General features: G+C 52.7%; 1 protein-coding gene and 1 long non-coding RNA gene across 3 annotated transcripts in view; one reads left to right on the plus strand and one right to left on the minus strand.

The window, feature by feature from the left end:
* Window positions 1-9,067, plus strand: part of ACSF2 (acyl-CoA synthetase family member 2) — a 63,499-nt gene extending 54,432 nt beyond the window's left edge. The window contains exons 11-16 of the mRNA XM_032785118.2: window positions 5,818-5,925; window positions 6,050-6,201; window positions 6,840-6,981; window positions 8,260-8,370; window positions 8,654-8,722; window positions 8,822-9,067. Of these exons, the coding sequence (XP_032641009.1) occupies window positions 5,818-5,925; window positions 6,050-6,201; window positions 6,840-6,981; window positions 8,260-8,370; window positions 8,654-8,722; window positions 8,822-8,872 (633 nt within the window). The 3' untranslated portion in view covers window positions 8,873-9,067. The remainder of the gene's footprint in view (window positions 1-5,817; window positions 5,926-6,049; window positions 6,202-6,839; window positions 6,982-8,259; window positions 8,371-8,653; window positions 8,723-8,821) is intronic.
* Window positions 9,068-9,758: 691 nt separating this feature from the next.
* LOC116827492 (uncharacterized) lies at window positions 9,759-15,455 on the minus strand. 2 transcript variants are annotated; one of them, XR_004374324.2, is made up of 4 exons: window positions 15,327-15,455; window positions 12,678-12,944; window positions 11,460-11,555; window positions 9,759-10,630 (listed from the first exon to the last, which is right to left on the minus strand). It is a non-coding gene; the product is annotated as an uncharacterized LOC116827492 (long non-coding RNA). The 2 variants fall into 2 exon arrangements; XR_012656931.1 differs by having other exon boundaries at window positions 12,678-13,087.
* Between the last annotated feature and the right edge of the window lie 4,688 nt (window positions 15,456-20,143).

The following is a 20,143-nucleotide window of genomic DNA, read 5'->3' on the forward strand; positions in this document are numbered from 1 at the left end:
CGGGTCTAGTGTTAGTGTTCCTTTTGCTGGGGCCCCTGTTCAGCCCTGGCCCTCGGAGATCCCCCAGGACTGGCGCTGCTGGGACAACTCAGAAGAGGAGGGATTATCCTGCACTCCCCTGTTTCTTAATTGATCAACAGTTCTGCAAACATTTGCTGTTCTACAAAGAGCGTGAATCCGGTGTCTAGTAATTTATGAATGTGTGACTCTCCTCTGCTTCTCCGCAGAGGCCTTTATGGGCTACGCCAGTAAATACACAGTTTTTAAAAACAGCGTAAATATAGATTTAGGGTTTTTCTCTGGTGTCTCAGGGCAGGGCTGTTCTGGTGTCTTGTTTTAGCTCAAGGAGACAGTCGTGTCCCCCCCACCCCACCCCAGTGATTTATTTTTATTAGCGTATCCTCCTGCGTAGAAACTTAATGCACTTGAAACACCCCACACTAAAAGAGCTGATTGTCCCATAAGCCAGTGTCCCCTGTGTGAATTCGGCTCTAAGTCTGCGTTCATGCTGGTGTAAATCAGGAATAACTCTGCTGACACCAGTAGGAATACTCTGGTGTAAGAGGCCCTCTGTCTCTAGCTGAGGGGAATCGTATAGGGCCAGATTCTTGCCAGCCTCTGTGTAGATGCGCAGGGGGTTCCTCCCACACTTTACACCCTGGCACAGCGGCAAGAGAGAGCAGGGGTGTAAAGTGGGGGAGGCCAGGAGAACGGGCAAGCGATGGAGCAGGGCGAATGCTGCACCTGCTGCAGGGCACTACAGCGTGTGCTCTCTGGGAGCTCCTTGGGACAGTTTTGGCTCCATCAGCCACAATTCTGCTTAGTGACCCAGGAGCTGCAGAGTCCCCCGCCGGCCTGGGGAAGAACCTCGCCCTTAGTCATGATTGAGCTTTGGCTCCAGGGGCCTTCAGCACTCACAGGTTCAGAATCCAGCAGGAAGTTTGTCTGGGGGTTTGTGGGCGCCCGCCACCACCGCATCTAGAACCCAAAGCCAGGCACCCCTCACGGCAGTGCCTACGGCTCGGGGCCCGCATCGGGCACCCTTCACTGCAGTACCTAAGACCTGTGTCAGGCACCCCTCACTGCGGTGCCTAGGGCTCAGGGCCTGAGTCAGGCACCCTTCACTGCAGTGCCAAGGGCTCGGGGCCCGCATCGGGCACCCTTCACTGCAGTTCCAAGAGCTTGGGACCCGCATTGGGCACCCCTCACGGCTGTGCCAAGGGCTCGGGGTCCACGTCGGGCACCCCTCACGGCAGTGCCAAGGGCTCGGGGCCCGCGTCGGGCACCCCTCACTGCAGTGCCAAGGGCTCGGGGCCTGCGTCGGGCACCCTTCACTGCAGTGCCTAGGGCTCGGGGCCTGCGTCGGGCACCTCTCACGGCAGTGCCTAGGGCTCGGGGACTGCGTTGGGCACCCCTCACAGCAGTGCCTAGGGCTCGGGGCCCGTGTTGGGCACCCCTCACGGCAGTGCCTAGGGTTCGGGTCCTGCGTCGGGCACCCCTCACGGCAGTGCCAAGGGCTCGGGGCCTGCGTCGGGCACCTCTCACGGCAGTGCCTAGGGCTCGGGGACCGCGTCGGGCACCCCTCACGGCAGTGCCTGGGGCTCGGGGCCCGCGTTGGGCACCCCTCACGGCAGTGCCTAGGGCTCGGGGCCCGCGTTGGGCACCCCTCACGGCAGTGCCAAGGGCTCGGGGCCCGCATCGGGCACCCGTCACAGGAGTGCCTAGGGCTCGGGGCCCGCGTTGGGCACCCCTCACTGCAGTGCCCAAGACCTGTGTTGGGACCCCTCACTGCGGTGCCTAGGGCTCGGGGCCCGCATTGGGCACCCCCCACTGCAGTGCCCAAGGCCTGTGTCAGGCACCCCTCACTGCAGTACCTATGGCTCTGTCCTGCTTTGGGCACCCCCCACAGCAGTGCCCAAGGCCTGTGTCAGGCACCCCTCACTGCAGTGCGAAGGGCTCAGGGCCCACGTTGGGCACCCCTCACTGCAGTGCCTAGGGCTCAGGGCCCGCTTTGCGCACCCTTCACTGCAGTGCCTAACGCTCGAGGCCTGCGTCAGGCACCCCTCACTGCAGTGCCTAGGGCTTGGGGCCTGCGTCAGGCACCCTCAAATGCCTGCCACAGAGAGCTTCCCGCCCCGCAGTTAGTTAGTGGCTAGCCACCATGAGACTGCTGCTTTTTGGTAGCTGTAGGCAAGGCAGCTTCCTTCCCACACCGCATCCACCCACAGTCTGCCAGCTCAGCTTCCTGCTGACATCTTCCACCCGCCCAGCTGCCTTCCTCTCTAATCCCCGGCTACCTCTCTGGCTTCTCTTCTCCACAGCTCCCTGATGCTCCCTGCCTCGCCCATGGGACACTCCCCGCCCCCAGCTCTCGCTCCATCCTTCACCCCACCATGCGCCTGCGTGCTAGTCAGCCTGGACCTCACAGACGTTGTGGGGCATCTCCCACTTCTGTTTTCCCCCGTCCTGCTCTTCCCACCCTGAGTGCCCCATTGTCCCCCTGCCACAACCCTCAACCCACTCAATCCTCTGATGGCCCAAATCCTCCCCTTTTCATTCCTGAATGTAACCCACACGTGCCCAGGAATGGGAGTGGGGTTAAAGCTCTCGAGAGCAGGGATCTAACTGGGTGTCCTGGACCAAAGTCTCCTCTTCTCCTGCCCCGCCCCCAGTCCTCTTCACTGAGCTGTGCAGAAGGGGGAAGGAGAGATGGATCTAAATGGTGGGTGGCCTTCAGGCTATACAGGCAGCTCTGTTCCTGAGGTCCCAGGGGCCGAGTGCATTCAGGACAGTGATTATTAATAGAGAATCTAATCGTCAAGGTACTGGACTAATAAAGTGATGCCTGCAGTAGGTGAAGTCCATGGGAATGCTGCCATGGACTTCAGCAGGGGCAGGATTTTGCCCAGTTTGTCCTCATTTTTACTTGTGGGATGCCAGCAGCTGGGAGCCTTCAGATACCCTCCAAGCCAAGGGGTTTCTCTTGGTCTTTTCTGTCCTCCTGTCTCTGTGTGCTTTCTCTCTCTCGATCTGTGTTGTATTCCTCCACCCCGGGTTGTCCTCTCCCCCCGTCAGGTCAGTGGGTTAGTTGCATAGTGAAGGCATTTTTCAAAGTGTCGATAAAATACCAAGTAACTGTCACATGCCTCGTTGCTGGCCAGCGAGCGGCGGTTTCTGAAATTCTAACCAGGCTGGAGAAATTCTTACGAGCCTCAAGAATGTTAATTGGCCTGGAAAGAGGAGAAACAGCTTGAACTCCAAACCACCAGGAGCAGTTTGTCCTACAGTAAAATAACAGGAGGTTGATTTTCAGCAATGCAGGAAAGCAGCAATCGCCTGTGTTGAGTCTAAACGGCTGTTCTGGGGCAAAGCTGTTATGCCACAGCGAGGACATTGCATTGGCTATTTGGGGGATTCTTTAAGCTGGCTCAGACTGGAAGCGTATTGTGACTATCTGGATAGGTGGGATCTCCAGGAATATGGCCAACTTTGGAAAATTGTCCTACAAGGCAAACTTGTTTGCTGCCTGATGTTGCGGCACAGAGATGTCACTGTTGCTCTGGCAGCTAACGACATCACAGTGTAACGCAAGTTGGAACATATCCAGAAGTTGTCGTGGGGCAGTAAAATTGACCTGGAAAATCCAGGTCGGTCCCATAAAATTTGGGATGGAGGGGCAACTCCGGAGAGCTGCCGAGGCCAGCAGAGCTAGACCCCATCTCCCCAGTGAACATTTGAATGAGACAAGAAGGATAATGAGTTAAGGACTGTTTGGAGCTATCTGCCAAGGGAGGATCTGGAATCGATTTCAGTTCAGATCTTCAGAGCTAGACAAAACATTTGGCACTGGTTTAGGATAATGAAATCCATCCTCTGGGTCACAGGGGGCTGGACTGGCAGAGCCAGCATGAGAGCCTTCAGCACTTCCTTTGGTTTGTTATTTGACTTTCTGTTGTTTGTTACACCCTCTTTGACGCCCGAAAATCACTGCTTTTCCCAGCCAGTTCCTCCCTTCTCTCTGGGGCCAAGAATGTCTCCCTGTGTTGCTAAGGGGACTGAAACGAGCATGTCTTTGGAGTTCTGTTGGTATCCCAATATCATTGTGCAGCCCCAGTACTATTGTGTAACTGCTGCAGAGCCAGCAGGGGAAACACAATGGTTTTGTCCCTCCACGTGCCCCCAACCAATAGAATAATAGGTTGCAATTACAGAATATTGTTATCTAAGGACTCCCCTGGTGCTCTAGGGCCCTGATCTCTACTCCAGTCCTACCCCAACTGAACTCCATTTTGAGTAACACAGTGATGAATCAGGCCCCATACTTGCAACCTATCAGCATCATTTGATGGCAAAAGGGAGTGAGTGTTTTTATCCCCATTGTACAGATGGGCAAACTGAGGCACAGATAGGTAACTTGATATGCCCAATGTTGCCCAGCCAGGAGAAGAACCCAGGCATCCTGACTCCCAGTTCTATGCACTGGACCACTCTGCCTCTCAAATATTCACTGCTGAGACTGGAGCAGGGTTTGTTATTTTTTAAACAGTGTTGCCTGATCCACACTGGCTAATATTTATAGTGTTAGCTGGAAATGTTTGTAAACCCCGTTTAAAACTAAACACTGCACCGGTCTGCTAAGGTACAGGAGTTTTCATTCCCAGTTTAGACGAAGACTCAGAATTCACAGAGAAAGCAGCATTTGTCACCCAACAAACTGTGAAGCTGTAATTTAAAATGACACTTAGCATTTCTGAGCTAATCCCGGGGTGATCAGGTTGCTGAAGACTGATGGGTCCCATGCTGCCCTAGCAGGATTTACAATCAGCTATATTATTGTATTCGCTATAGCTCCCTTCAAGGCAAAGGTTCCTAGGGACATGGTGACTTCTGTATTGCTTGAAATCTTTCAGTCAAGATTAGATTTGCTCTAGCTCAAACAGAAGTTATGGGCTTGATGCAGTCAAAGGGCAAACATAGTGCCCATCTATAAAAAGGGAAATAAAAACAACCCAGGAAACTACAGACCAGTTAGTTTAACTTCTGCACCAGGGAAGATAATGGAGCAAGTAATTAAGGAAATCATCTGCAAACACTTGGAAGGTGGTAAGGTGATGGGGAATAGCCAGCATGGACTTGTAAAGAACAAATCGTCAAACCAATTTGATAGCTTTCTTTGATAGGATAACGAGTCTTGTGGATAAGGGAGAAGCAGTGGATATGGTATACCTAGACTTTAGTAAGGCATTTGATATGGTCTCGCATGATATTCTTATCAATAAACTAGGCAAATACAACTTAGATGGGGCGATAATAAGACGGGTGCATAACTGGCTGGATAACCATACTCAGAGAGTAGTTATTAATGGTTCCCAATCCTGCTGGAAAGGTATAACAAGTGGGGTTCTGCAGAGGTCTGTTTTGGGACCGGCTCTGTTCAATATCTACATCAACGACTTAGGTATTGGCATAGAAAGTACGCTTATGAAGTTTGCAGATGATACCAAACTGGCTTGCTGTGGTGGAGCAGAGGCAGGACCATGGCGAGTGCATCCAGTCTCGTTGTTCTTTGCCTTCCTGTCTCCTGGGGGGGAGCTTTTCAGTAGTGTCTTCGGTGGTAGTAATATCTGGAGCTGCCCTGACGTACACCTGAAGATGGGAGCGTTTGCCTGGTGACCCATGACTTGTGAAGAACTCCTGCATCCCCGATGTCCTCCCCTGTACTGACTGCTAGTTCCCTCCACCTTCGCAGTAGAACTTGGCTGTTTCTGTTTCCCAGCAGAGTCCCTGATGCATATCCCTCTGCCTTTGTGTTTGCAGGTTGCCTATGGGACCACAGAGAACAGCCCTGTCACCTTCATGGGATTCCCACAGGACAGCATCTCCCAGAGAACTGAGACGGTGGGGTGCATCTTCCCCCACACAGAGGTGAACTTTATCTTCCCCACCTACCCTAGTTTTACAGTCCTCAGCAGAGCACCACTGCTGCTGCCCTTCTTCACTCCATGGGGCTTGCACTGTGCCTGAAGAGCCTGGCTCTGTTGTGTTGCAGGCAAAGATTGAGGATCCTGAAACCGGGGAGATTGCCACTCTGGACAGCCCCGGGGAACTCCAGATTCGAGGCTACTGCGTCATGCTGGGCTACTGGGAAGACCCCCTCAAAACCAATGAAGTGATCACTGATGATAGATGGTACAAGACTGGGTGAGTTTGGGAACTACCTAGAATCTGCTCTTTCCCCCTTTACCTCGGTTCTGGAGGAAGGGCGCAGGTATATGGCATTGGCTGGGGATGGATGTGTCCAAGTGGGAAGCAATAACTTCTAGTAACAGGCCAGAATCAGCCCTAGTGGCACCCTGGCCAAATCCATGAACTTCAGTGGAGTTGGACCAGTTTACACACAGGCAGAATTTGGCCCATAGCATTTAGTACAAACCATTACTGGAGACAGGACACTGCACTAGATGGATCTTTGCGCTGTCCCCATGGAATAACCAGATGCAGATGCGGGTGGGGTGGGGTAGGGAACGTAGAGAAAGAGAGGGGAATGAAAGCAATTCCAGTTTAGATTTGAGTTCTGATGCAGGTTCCTGGAAGTAAGAGTTATTGGGAACCCTTTGATCCCTGCATGGGAGTCTCCTCTTGGGCTTGCAGAAAGAGTGGTGCATCTTCTACGAACTCGATGGTGGAAAGTCTAACCTGCTGGTCAGGATTAAGAGCTGTAGGCTCTGAACATGACAGTGGAAAGATTCCCTCTGGGCTGATTGGATGGATGAGCCATTCTCCAGCCAGCTGGGAGATCTGGACCAAGGGCTATGGAGTTGACTTAAGTGTTATTTCAGGGACATTGCTGTCCTGGACAAGTACGGCTACTGCAAAATTGTAGGTCGTTGCAAGGACATGATTATCCGTGGAGGGGAGAACATTTACCCAGCAGAACTCGAGCAGTTTCTACACACCCACCCCAAGATTGAGGAGGTGCAGGTGAGTAGGATGGATAGTCATGGTGGGGTGGGGGTAATGGGCATGCTGCCATCCAGGACATTTTGTCAGAAGCCTGTTTGCTTTCATCCATGCTCAGCTTTTCCCCTAGCTGGCAATCTCATATACATAGGGAGGATGACTTGTACTTAAAATCCAAGAGGGTGAGTAGAACTCCTGAGTTTTGTGCCTGTCTTTGTCATATACTCATTGGAAGCTTGGGCAAAATCTCTGCGCTCCAATTTCCTTTCTGCCAAGCCGGAGAGTAACTCTTCCTTTCCTCACATTCTAAACTCACAGCCATCGGCAAAGTGCAGTGAGATCCGCCGAGGGAAGGCCTTATGGAAGGGCACATGATCATTAACCACAAATTATGAACCTAGAAATCAGAACGGACTCTCTGCCTGTGCTAAGTCACTGCGGGGGAGGAGTTGCACTGAAGGTTCCATTGTCTAGCCAGTAGGAAGTAGGATGCAGCTCTGGCCAGCTGCTCCCAATCTGCTGGGAACATCATCCAGTTCTCATGACAAACCATACCTGGGTATGCTGGCTGCACGACCAGTTGTTGTTTAACCCATAAATAATCCAGTTCTTTAATTAACTGCTCTGTTTGCTCCAGCATCTCAGTGCAGTAACCCCAGTATGGAAGGGCTGCACTTTCCGGGGCTTTGGGTCACTGTCTTGGGAGTCAGCATGATCTCTGTGTGTCTGGAATTTCAGGATGTTGGCTTGGGATGGTGACTGGTGGGAGGGGAGACAGGGAAATTGTGCAACCAAACTCGAGGGGAATCACTTAGGGGAAATCCAGCGCCTACATGGAATGATCTGACCTTCCTAGCTCGGTACGGAGTAGGCCTGTAACCTTAGCCATGGTAGGGTTTTGTTGGGGATTGTGTAGGGAACAGAGTTTACAATATTAATAAACTTTGGCCTTCTGTAACCCCTTTTATCTGAGGATCTCAAAGCACCCAAATTAATTAAGCCTCACAGCTCTCCCTCTGAGGCAGGGAACCCATTTTACACGTGGGTGAGATGGAGGTACGGAGAAGGTTGCCCAAGGCCTGGGAATAGAACCCAGAAGGCCTTGCTCTGAGTCCACTTTTCTAATGCCTGGAGCACAGTGTCTCAGCCAGGAGACCAAAGTGAGGGTCGAGGGTGGTGACAGAGCACTGACCCGAAGGAGGGATAAAGAGCTTCCATTAGGGAAGAGAAGGGACCAGATGACTCTTGGGAGACGAGCACTTCCTAGAACTGATATGTTCCTCCCTCCCTACCAACCAGGTGATTGGCGTGAAGGACCAGAGAATGGGAGAAGAGATCTGTGCCTGCGTCAGAGTGAAGGCCGGGCAGGAGTGCACGGCGGAGGAAATTAAAGCCTTCTGCAAAGGGAAGGTAGGATCTCCCCATCCATTCCCAGGCTGTGCCCATGTTTGCTTTGTTTTTCTCAGTAACTCAGCACATTAAGGGCTTGATCCCCAGTTGGTGTAAATGGCCACAGCTCCATGGAAGTCAGTGAAGTCCGCTACACCCCCTGGGGATCAGGCCTGAAACCGGTCCCACATATTCTTGACATGAGCAGTGATTGCCATAACGCGGCCCTTTGTAACCAGGGGTGATAGACGATGCCCTGCCTGCTGTTACTTGCAGGCTGTAGCTGTTGGCTCTCTCTTTTCAGATCTCTCACTTCAAGATCCCTCGGTACATAGTGTTCATGAAGCAATATCCACTCACCGTCTCAGGGAAGGTAAGGGACAGCCCAAGGGCCAGGGTGCTGGGGTGCCGGGGACTAGCTTCCCCTGGCTGTCTCTCCTCTGACTCTCTCTTCTCCATGCTCCAACTCCAGATTCAGAAATACAAGTTGAGAGAGCAGATGGAGAAGCAACTTCTGTTCTGAACACAAAGGTGGAGGATCGAAGAGAAGCACGAATGGATCCACCTCGGCCAGTCTGGTGTCTCTCCATCCACACCAAGCCAAGAACAGCAACTGGGAGCTGGATCCCTGTCCCCACCACCCTATTATACCGCTGGCTACCTGAAGTCAGCCTGGTGATGCTGTCAATTAAAACAAAGAAAACCCTTTTTTTTCCAACTGAGATCTTTTCATAAAGAATCAGAACAGTGTGGGGAGGAAGGATGGAGGGTAGAGCACAGGAGGGGGCATCCAGACAACTAGGTTCTACTCCTGACTGCCACTCCTTTGATATGGCCTCTGCAGGTCTCTTATCTGTGTATGTCTCACGATGCGACTTCCCTACCTTCCAGGGAGTTGCAAAGTGCTTGAGATCCTGCGGTGGGCGGGCCTAGAGAAATACAAATGATTCATGTTTAAATATTTAAAAGGTTCTGCCCCATAAGGGCCTGAGGCTGTTGTAGGCCACCTATGCTTCAATTCCCTGGCAAAGAAAACCCCAGCGTAGCTGCGTCACTCGGAAGGAAGGTGGGACTAGATTTCCTGTGATATGATGCTGCCCTGGACCTGCTGCTGTCCAAAGAGTGAGGATCTGGATCAGGAGAAAGGGCTTTAGGAAGAGCCAGCCAAGCTCTGCCTCCGTCTGCCCTTCCTCAGCGCTCAGGGGATGTCCTCGTGAACAGCAAACGGGGCCCAGAGACTCCCAGGTATTTAGGCTCCTAACCTCCATTGAACTCAATGGGGGCTAGGAGCTGAGCTACGTGTGAGGATTAGGGCCCCATTCCCTGCAGCTGAATGGAAGGGATGGAGTCCGAGGACTGGTTCTGTTCCCAGCCCTCCCTTGGGTGTTTTGAAATGACATGAAACTCTCTTTGATCTCACATCCATTTATTTCTGTCTGGAAAGGAAGCTCATTAAACACGGTACAGAAATGCCAAAGGATCCGTCCCGTTGGAAGCACGAGACAGAGCGTGCCCAGGACGGTGGTTTTACGGGAGTTATTTGGCGCCTCCCAACCATGAAACACTGAGCAGAGGGGCAGTGGGCTGAAGCTCCTCTTCTGCTCTGTTCACAATGTCCCACTCCAGCTGGAGATCAGATAGACGACCGATGACGATGATCCTGCACCACTGACGTTCCCGTCTCCCTGCTGCTTGCTGAGCGTCTGCTGTGGCAGAGCCGTATGGATTCATAACACTTTCTAAAGAGCCCTACTAGGGCCATCCTTGAACTCCTCCCACCCTAGATCTGGAGCGCACTGAAATGTAGAGTGGAGAAAAACATGCTCCAGAAAGGACCCCGAGTTCTTTTTGCTGTTAAAGTTGAGGCATTTCTGCAGTGGAAGAGAGAGCGGAACTGCTGGATTTGGTCACAGGAGGGAGCCTCTGGGTCAGCCCTTCACAGCTCCCATTTTTTACAGAATGTGTAGAAATCCAGAGTCGCTGCTGGTTATAAGGAGCAGTCTCTTGCTCTGATTGCAGGGATTGATGGGGCAAAGCTAATGCCTGTTGAAACTGGCCTACCCAGTGCCCAAACACTCTGCTAGGGGGCAAGGATAGTTTAACCTCTTCTTTCTCCCAGTCCAGTGTCAGAAACACACATACAGGGAGGAACAGGAGAAGGGAGATGGGTCAGTGGATCCTTTGTTTGTTTCCCGGGGTCTTAAGTCTCACAGCTGTAAGGTGGGCTCTACCCATGGAAGCAGATCCCCAGAATGAAATATCCGAGGTTCTTGCTTTTTTTCTGAAAGAAAACAAATATGACAGTTTGTTTCAAACCCAGAGCTTTGGACTGGCAGTGCTCTGGGTCTAGCAGTGTATGTGAGTGTGTGATATGTATATATGGATGGAGACACCCACAAATAAACAAACACTATTTGTGGGTGTTTCCACCCATTTAACTGGAGGTGGAACGTGCCATTTCCAGCCTGCTCTTGTTGCTGCATTCCTTGGCCAGCAGGGAGCGCTGACGTGCAGCATGCACTCCCTCCACTTTGCTCTGTAGCATGTCACCTGTGGGGCAAGGAGATTTGAATAGTCTCCCCCACTGAACCTGTGACAGTGGCGTTGGATGCAGAGATTCACTTCTCCTTTATCCCAAGTTCCTGACTCAGATTGTTCCCGTGGTAGGTGAACAGAACTCATTGCCTTGGGTGTGTGTAACACAAAGGGGGCTGAGTATAACCCAAGATGGTAATGACTAAAAATCAGTAACACCCTAGCAAAGATAGGGCAGATCTACAGTTCTGCCATCAAAGGAAATAGAGAGAAGGGAAGTGAGCTAATGTCTTTCACTGGGCCAATTTCTGTTGGTGAAAGAGACAAACTGTTGAGAAGTTGGTCCAGCAAAAGATATTCCCTCACCCACCTTGTCTCTTGAATACCCTGGGACCAACAAGATGACACCAACAGTTCAAACAGTCAAAGGAAACACATTTGAAGTCCCTTCTCCCAGTGTGAACGTGCTGGTGGGGAAGGAGATAGCTCATGAGAGGAGTGCTCCCCAGTGCCCGTTTCATAGCAGTGCTTTTGGCACAGTTCTCGTGTTTGATGGAAGCGCGCTGTATACTCACTCGGGTAGTATAGCCCCTGCTGATTGACAGAACAAAAGGGTAGAAAAGATCACCATGGCATCGGTAAGAAGGAAAATGAGGAACCATTGTGTTACTCTGCAATAAATACATCAATAATTGATTACAATTGGCACGCACACATGCGCGCACACTTCTCTCCCCATAGCCTGGGACATCTCAAACGGACCTTCATATTTATGCAGCAGAGCGGCATTGCCAGGAGCCTCATTAACATAGTGCCAGTTTGTGTGAGTTATATCTGAAGCCAACATCTAGCAACACCCTCCCTGACTGGCACATTGTTCTTCTCCCACGAGATGGTGCCATGTGATCTGTGCTCAGGTATTCCAGCAAGCGGACCTCAGTGTTTCTGAGGCTGTAGTGCCAGCCTGGTAGACCCAGACATGGAAGTTCTCTTTACCTACAGACCAGCCACAGAGTGGGCTGCAGCAATGCCTGCCCTCCCAGAGCATCTTCCCAATGGGCCGCGCTCTGCCCACCTCTGGGTCTTAGTCCCTGGCCCTTGACCACGACTAGGGCAGTCAGAGCAGGAACCAGAGGCCGGAGGCAAGGCAAAGGTCAGAGGTGGGCTCGGCTACTCAGAGGCCAGGGACAGGGCAGGAAGGCAAGAACCAGGAGTGTAGCAGGGAAGCAGGGCCGAGTGGGGAAAGCAGAGCTCAGGAGTCAGGCACGGTAGGCAGGGTCCGATGCAGCAGCCAGCTAGGAATTCTCCCAGTTGCACAGACAACTTGCTCTGTCTTTTTCTGGCTTAACTAGCACACCCGGCCCAATCCTCCACTCAGCTTCTGGGGACGGGGGGATCGTTAGCGGAGCATAAGGCCTTAGGGCTCCCAGTTCTCCAGTCACCAGCAGAGCTATTGGGCAGTGGGGTGGATGCAGCAGCCGCCCGGAATCGGGACCCAGACCCTCACGCCATCAGGAGCTCAACAGCAGCTGTCATTGCCAGTTGTGAAGCTGTTTCCTTTGAAGCGGACACCTGTTCCCTGGGAACTAGACAGAGACCACTTGCTCCTTCCACATAGGCCTCCCACCAGCCTCTACAAGGGAGCAGCATTTTGTCACTAATTCTCTGAGCTGGATCCTAACCCAGGCCTAGAGCTGAAGGCTGTGAGTGCGGTTACCCATAGGTCTTGTCCTCTCCTGCACTGTCTCCCTCTCCCCCTGGGGGTCAGAGCCCAGTTCTCAGCGTACACTCACCTGGCAGGAAGCAACAGAGATCTCAGGCTGAAGCACTGCCCTCTCCTCTCTCTTGCCCTCTCCAGCTGTTGGGTGCATCTTTTCTTCTTATAGAGCGAACCCCACAGGAGGAAATTCCAAGCTGACCTCAGCAGTTTCAGGCTGAGTCAAAGACGGACGTGTCACATCACAGATAGGCTGGAAGGCACCCGGATCTGATCCTGGGGCAACTTCTCTTTTTCAAGGGTTTTTTCCCCTCTCCCACAGAAATAATTAATTTCTTCAGAGCTATTAAGAGAACAAGCCTGAAAAACCACCGCACAACTGCTTGAGCTGGCACTGAGGAAAGGATATGACGCAGATGGCATGGGGGCTGGGAAACTTCCTCATGCCAGGTTCCCTTGAGTCAGGGTGAAATGTCCTGGGTGTAACTGAAGGCAGAAGCCGAGATACCCAGTGACTTGGGGAGCAGGGGTCAGGGGCTGGGGCTGCCTCGGGTGACCAGATAGCAAGTGTGAAAATTCTGGACCCTTTTTTTCATGGGGGGGGGGTATAATTGCATCTGTAACACAAAGCCCCCAATATCAGGCCGTCTGGTCATGCTAGTGCTACCCCGGTGGATGGTGAGGGGTGGGAGGCGAGCTAAAAGTGTTAGCAGCACCCCATGGATGGGCACCAGTGGGATACTTCACTGCCTGATGGAGGCATTACCAGTGGGTGATGGTGGGAGTTGGGGGCAAGGGAAAGGAGATGGAGGAAGAGGTGATGCCCTTTAACTGACCGTAGGGAGGCCAGCCCTTGCCAAAAGAAGGGCTGGGGTAGGCAAGGCACAACAGGAGCTGAGGCAGGGGTTCTCACAACATATTTTTGGCAGCCTCTCAGCGTCTCTAACAATTCTTGCTGGGAGCTGCTCTGACAAACCCAGGACCAGTGCAACCATTTAGGCGACCTGGGCGGTCGCCATGGGCACTTGGATTTGGGGGGCACCATTTCCTTCGGCAGTGACCGCGGCCGGATCTTCAGCCTCCTTGGTCACTGCCAGCATTTAGGCGGAGGGAGCTGGGGCAGGGGAGCGCGGGGAGGGCGGCCTGCAGCACGTAAGGGGGGGGTGTGGCACGCAGGGGAACTCCCCGCCCCAGCTCACCCCTGCTCCGTCTCCACCCCGAGCACGCCGTCACTGCTTCACTTCTCCCGCCTCTCATGCTTGCGGCACCTAAGCCGATTGGCAGGAAGTGAGCTGCTTTCACTCTTCCTGCTGTCAGGGGGGCACGGGAGCTGCCGCAGGGAGGGGTCGCTTCAAGGCGGAGGTGCAGGGGGGAGGGCGCAAGGTGGAAGTTTCACCTAGCGGTGAAACATCCTTGCACCAGCCCTGGACAAACCCGTCTCACTGTCATGGCCCTTCAGCCAGACCCCGCCTCAGGGAAGGTGGGTTGGAAACTCACCGACTGCCTGCAAAGTCCCAGGGTCCCTGTGCCCCGGCCAGCTGCCCAGGGGAGTGCCTCAGCGAACAAAGGCCACAGCTGCCTCCATTGTCAAGCGCTATCTCTGGTGCTGCACACACCCGCCTAAGTGACTCCAGAGATGCTGCCTGGAGCCCCTGAGGAGGCTGGGCAGTGCAGGGCACCGATCCTGCTGGTGGTGTGAGCGCAAACACCAAGGCTGCTAGGCAGTGCTTACGAATGCACACATGCCCAAGATGGCATGGCCTGAATTCATGTTTCTTAACCCCTCCCCAGCTCTGCCATTGGAGCTGAAGGCACACACGAGCTGAGGGTGTGAGGAGGGCAGAAGGCAGCCGTTCCAGTGCATGACTCCTTTATAGACAGTGTCAGGGGCAGGGGTGTTGTGTGTGTCTGCCCAGGGCCGGCTCCAGCTTTTTTGCCACCCCAAGCAGCAAAGAAAAAAGAAAAACGCGACTGAGCTGCTGCCGAAGTGCCACCAAAGAGGAAGAGAGGGAGTAAAGGACCCACTGCCAAATTGCCACTGCAGATGCGGATGTGCTGCCCCAATACTGGAAGGGACGCCCCTTTGAACCTGCTTGCTACGCTGGTGCCTGGAGCCAGCCCTGTGTCTGCCCATCCTACTCCCTTCTCCTCCAGCAAACAGGATCTGCTCTTGCCGCTTCAGCCCACGTGCTTAGCCCCTGTCCAAGTCTTGCCGCTGGTTTCCATCAGGAGACATGGATTATATTGATACAAAGCCAATATCTCTCTGATCCAGTCTTGGTAATGTCCCAAGAAGGTGCCCAGAGCCCTGTGTGCCTGAGCACAGTGGGAACAGACAGCAGGAGGCAGTTTTCTTGCTCTCAGTTTCTAAGTCTGCCCCTCCCTCCAGCCAGTCCTGTGCCCAAGGAGCTCTGTCCCTTGGGGCTCTCTCATGCCTTCCTCTCGCCCTTTCTGCTGCGTTTCTCCTCTAACACACATGCATGTTGGCTCCTGCCTTTGCACCCAGTCCCAGGGAAATCCCTCAGGATATTCTTAGCCTCACTCATGCTTCATGGTGCAGCCAATTGTCTTGCAGTAGCGTCAAATGTCTCCCGCGCTCTCACCCTAGCCAGAACTTAATTGCTCATTCCATTTAGCCTGAGCTAGCTGGTTGATGCCCCGCTAGCTTTAACCATGTCTATGTTGTTTATAAATCAAAGACTAGCTTGATGGCTGCCATTAACACCTTCCAGCATCACACTCCTCTTCCCTGAGACACTTTCCTCCTAATCGAGTGACCCTCAGACACTGGGCAGGACACTGCACAGAATCCCATTGACTGAAAGACTGGAATTTCATCATTTGTGTGTCTCTAGAAACCAGGACCGGAAAAGGCCTCTGCTGGGGTGGAGGTGAGGAAAGCCCTGCCCTCTGGCCCTGGCCCAGCAGCATCGGTGTTGCACAACATCCTGATCGGTCTTGCACCATAGATGAGCACACAGCCGCTCTCGGGCGCTGGCTCAGCAATGTGACCACGCACAGCCTGGGGCTGTAGCCGTTAGAAATGGGAGGATAGCGTGGACTGAAGGCAGTGGCATTGGTGGACTCTCAGCCATAGCAAAGGCTGTGCTGCTACTCTAGCCATGGAGCAAGCTGGGAAGAGCAGGAGCAACAAACCCAAAGCCTGGTAAGTTTCCTAAAGGTTCAGGAACAAGCCCTGGTGCTCCAGCAGCGTTTCACCTCCTGTTCCAAAACACTGGGCTTTTCTGTATGATTACACTGGCATTGAGTGACTTATCTTCTCCCACAAGAAGGGTGTGGACTGTGGCAGAGTAACTGGGGGAAGCCTTCACTGCTATTGCCTGTGCTATGTGCGTGAGTTCAGGGGAGAGGGCCGCAGCCTTGCTTTCATCAACTTGCATTAGCAAAGTGTGTTTGGTTCTGTCAGCTCTGGGACAAGAGGGATGGTAGGAGCCAGAACCAGCCAGAGTAAGGACCTGCTGCACTTGGAACAGGGGGTCAAATAGGGCCCAGATGGGGCGACTCTTCAACATCCCTGCAACTCTGCAGGAGAGACTCACACATGTACTCTGTGGGCATTAGGACCCATGTGATACCTCCCTTCCCACTTGGCCTTGGAAAAACTGCAGAAAGGAGCCATCCAGGCCCCAGCTCCACTATGAGCAGTTGCAGAACCAGCCAGAGCAGGGAGGGACCTTCCGACATTCAGAGACCTTTCGACTGGACTTTCCCTGCCGATTGCTCCAACCATTCCCCACCCCCCAATCTCTTCCCCTCTGCTTTATTCTACCTCTGCCCGTCGACTCTTCTCCACCCCTGCCCTTGCACTGCTCACCCTTCCCTTTTCTTTCCATGTAGCTTGTTCCCTCCCAACTAACCCCACCAAAAACAAACAATACAATGTTTGCTGCCATCCCCCTGGTCACTCCGCTTGTATGCGCTACCTCTCCCTCTGTGTCTGTCTGGTCTGTTTGCTTGCGAGCTCATTGGGGCAGGGACTGGCTAGTACCTGTAGAGTGCCTAGCACAACAGCTTAGCCGGCCCATAGGCACTAGCACAATAAACACGATTAGTAAGACCAGGCTGCTGCAGGAACTGGCATTGGCAACTTGGCTGGTGGTGCTGGTCTCAGCCAACACGAAACCAGATTCCCCGCATGGGCTGTGGCAGTGGTATGCTGCAGCTGGTGCCATCTTTCAAATGAGATGTAAAAAGGAGCTATTAGCAGCTGTAGTCGTAGAGACTGGGGGCATTAAAGATCACATGGCGCTTTAAGTAAGAGAGAAGGAGTTAGCTCCGGTGTCCAGGTTTGGGATCTTTCCTTCTGCCCGAGCCAACTCCCTCTGCTGTTTTAGCTGGCTACTTTGTTCTTCATTTCCTGCCCAAGATGGCCGTATGATGCTGAAGTGCTCTGTTAAGGCAGCTGCCCGTGGCGAGCGGCTTTTCAATGGTGGGTGGAGTGGTTCAGACGCTTGCAAAGCATTTTGGGCTCCACTGAGCTGAAAGACCCAGTATAAATTTACCTTGTTCTTACTGCAGACACGCTGGAGCGGCTCCAGTGCAAAATTCACTTGAAACCACACTGAAAAGAGATTTCGCTGACAAATGAAACCCAGGGCAACACAGCAGGTGCTGCCTCCCCGCAGCTCCTCTCAAAGGACGCTCCAGCTCCTTGCTCTTCTGGGCACCAAAAGTAGCAACTGCTGCCTACACTTTACTGTGCACACCTGGCAGATATTAATGCACTTTCCTGGCAGGTGAGACTTTCCAACTTCACCTTTGGCCCAAGGCCAAGCAGGAGTCGTGTGAGCCCAAAACAGCACTGAGAAGACCCCCCTAGAGGTGGGAATTAAGAGTTCAGCGAGGCAGGCCCATCTCTCCCTCTTCACTAGTGCATAATTACATGTCATTAGTTTAGACGGTTGCTACAAATGTGCCACCTGCTGTTTGGTTGTGGGAATTACTGGCAGGCCTGGGAGGATTGGCCTTTTAATGCTATTTAGAGATCTATCAAAGCACGCCCATGATGAAAAGCTCAGTACACTGTCTACAGAAACACTGGTCCCCAAAGCACTGCCTTAGTTCTCCTAGGCAATCCCCTGCAACAGGCAACATTCTGAGTAAACAGCTGAGCTTTGCCCCCTGCCCTGAAGATCAAGAAAATCAGGTGCTGTCACTTCCCATGCTGTTAGCAAAAGCAGCCCAGCAGATCCCAGCATGGCAAAGACTCTGTGAGGAACCAGACAGGCCCCAAACCATAGTGAGCTATATGAAGCTCAACGCAAGCTCCTTGAACTGCAGCTGGAAGCTAATGTGAGCTTTGGCGAACAGATATAACACGCTCCATGGGCTTAGCAATGCTGTGTGGGGAGGCAGTGTGGCCTAATGGCTAGCAACTGACTGGGACATATGAGACCTAGATTCTGTTCCTGGCTCTGCCATGGGTCCACTGGGGTAACCTTGGGCAAGTCACATCACCTGCCTGTGCCTCAGTTTTCCCATACGGACAATGGTACTGACCTCCTTTGTAACATGCTTTGAGATCTACCAATGAAAAGCACTGTATAAACACTATACAGTGGTGCTGTAGCCATGTTGGTCCCAGGATATTAGCAAGACAAGGTGGGTGAGGCAATATCTTTGACTGGACCAGCTTCTGTTGGTGAGGGAGACAAGCTTTGACCTCAGACAAGTCATTTCTTCCTCTCTGTGCCTCAGTTTCCCCATCTGTAAATTGGGGAAATACTTTGAAATCTGTGGTTGAAAGGCACGGACTAAGAGGTAGGTATTACTAATTAAACACACTGGGCATACCAGAGGAATACCACCTGAGGAGTTAATGAAAAGGACGGGACCAGCAAGGCCTCCCAACAGAGCTTGAAAAATGCACTCACTGACTCGCTGCTGCCAAGAGGGAAAGTTGCCCTGGTAATTAAGCTACTCACCGGCGTGTTTGCAGGATAAGGGCCTGCGTACATACTTTATAAGTACCATATTCTTTGATACTTTCCTGACTAGAAAGTCCAGGCCTAGCGGGTATAAATTAATGAGACACAATATCCTCTTGAGAATGTTCCAGTCATTTAATTATACCTGGAAACACTTATTGTTAAGGAAACAGCTTGGTTTTTAGTACTAAATGTTGGGGAAGTAAGAGTTGTCTGAAAAATGGGAGAGTGGACAGTCCATCCCACGTGCCCAGGACAAAATGCAGTTGCCTTCTCTAGACTGAGCTGTGTGTTTTCAATCAGGAACTTTATCACACCCTGACCAATGTCATGCACAGAATTATGGGTACATGGCACCATACAATACTAGCTACGAGCCTGCTGCCTTTGTGTGCTGCTGTTCAACAGAGTCTGTGCTGCACACAGAGTGTGTGGCAACCTCCAGCTGGGTTGTTTCAGAGACTGGGACTTAATTCTACCCCAAAGGCCCCTTCTATAGCTCAGCTGAGCACCCAGCCCTCTTGCACCCCAACCAGCCTCAACCGTCACACTGTAAAAAGGCTCTTTCGGTTACTTGTCCATTTTCGCTGTGTGTGAATGGGGAAGACTACAAGAGTGGGGGTAGGAACAGGGGAGGGTGTGTGTGGCTGAGGTTAAGACTGGAGTGGGGGTGGGAATGGGGTGAAAGGGTTGGTCAGGAATGAGGGAGATGTGGGGTAAGAATGGCGGGAGGAAGGGATGGCTGTGGGGGCAGGAACAGTGGGAGGAAGTGGTGGAGGGAGGCCTGTGGGTTAGGAATGGGAGACTAAGGGGTGGCTGGTTAGGGCTGAGATCAGGGGATGGGAAGCCAGGGGTAGGAACAGGGGGAGGAAGTGGTGGTGGTTAGGGTTGCAGGGGGGGGACAAAGGGGTGGCTGGTGGGGGGCTGTGGGACAGGAACAGAGACACAAAGGGGTGGCTGGTTAGGGTTGGAGGGGGACAAAGGGATGACTGGTTAGAATCACAGAAGATCAGGGTTGGAAGGGACCTCAAGAGGTCATCTAGTCCAACCCCCTGCTCCAAGCAGGACCAACACCAACTAAATCATCCCAGCCAGAGTTCTGTCAAGCCGGGCCTTAAAAACCTCCAAGGATGGAGATTCCACCACCTCCCCAGGAAACCCATTCCAGTGCTTCACCACCCTCCTAGTGAAACAGTGTTTCCTAATATCCACCCTAGACCTCCCCCACTGCAACTTGAGACCATTACTCCTTGTTCTGTCATCTGCCACCATTGAGAACAGCCAAGCTCCATCCTCTTTGGAACCCCCCTTTGGGTAATTGAAGGTTGCTATCAAATCCTCTCTCTTCTTTTCTGCAGACTAAACAAGCCCAGTTCCCTCAGCCTGTCCACCTAAGTCATGTGCCCCAGACCCCTTATCAGTTTTGTTACCCTCCACTGGACTCTCTCCAATTTGTCCACATCCCTTCTGCAGTGGGGGGAGGGGGGAAACGACCAAAACTGGATGCAATACTCCAGATGTGGCCTCACCAGTGCCAAATAGAAGGGAATAATCATTTCCCTCCATCTGTTGGCAATGCGCCTACTAATGCAGC

Source organism: Chelonoidis abingdonii, chromosome 13, assembly GCF_003597395.2.
Source record: "Chelonoidis abingdonii isolate Lonesome George chromosome 13, CheloAbing_2.0, whole genome shotgun sequence".
NCBI classification, from domain to species: Eukaryota; Metazoa; Chordata; order Testudines; family Testudinidae; genus Chelonoidis; species Chelonoidis abingdonii.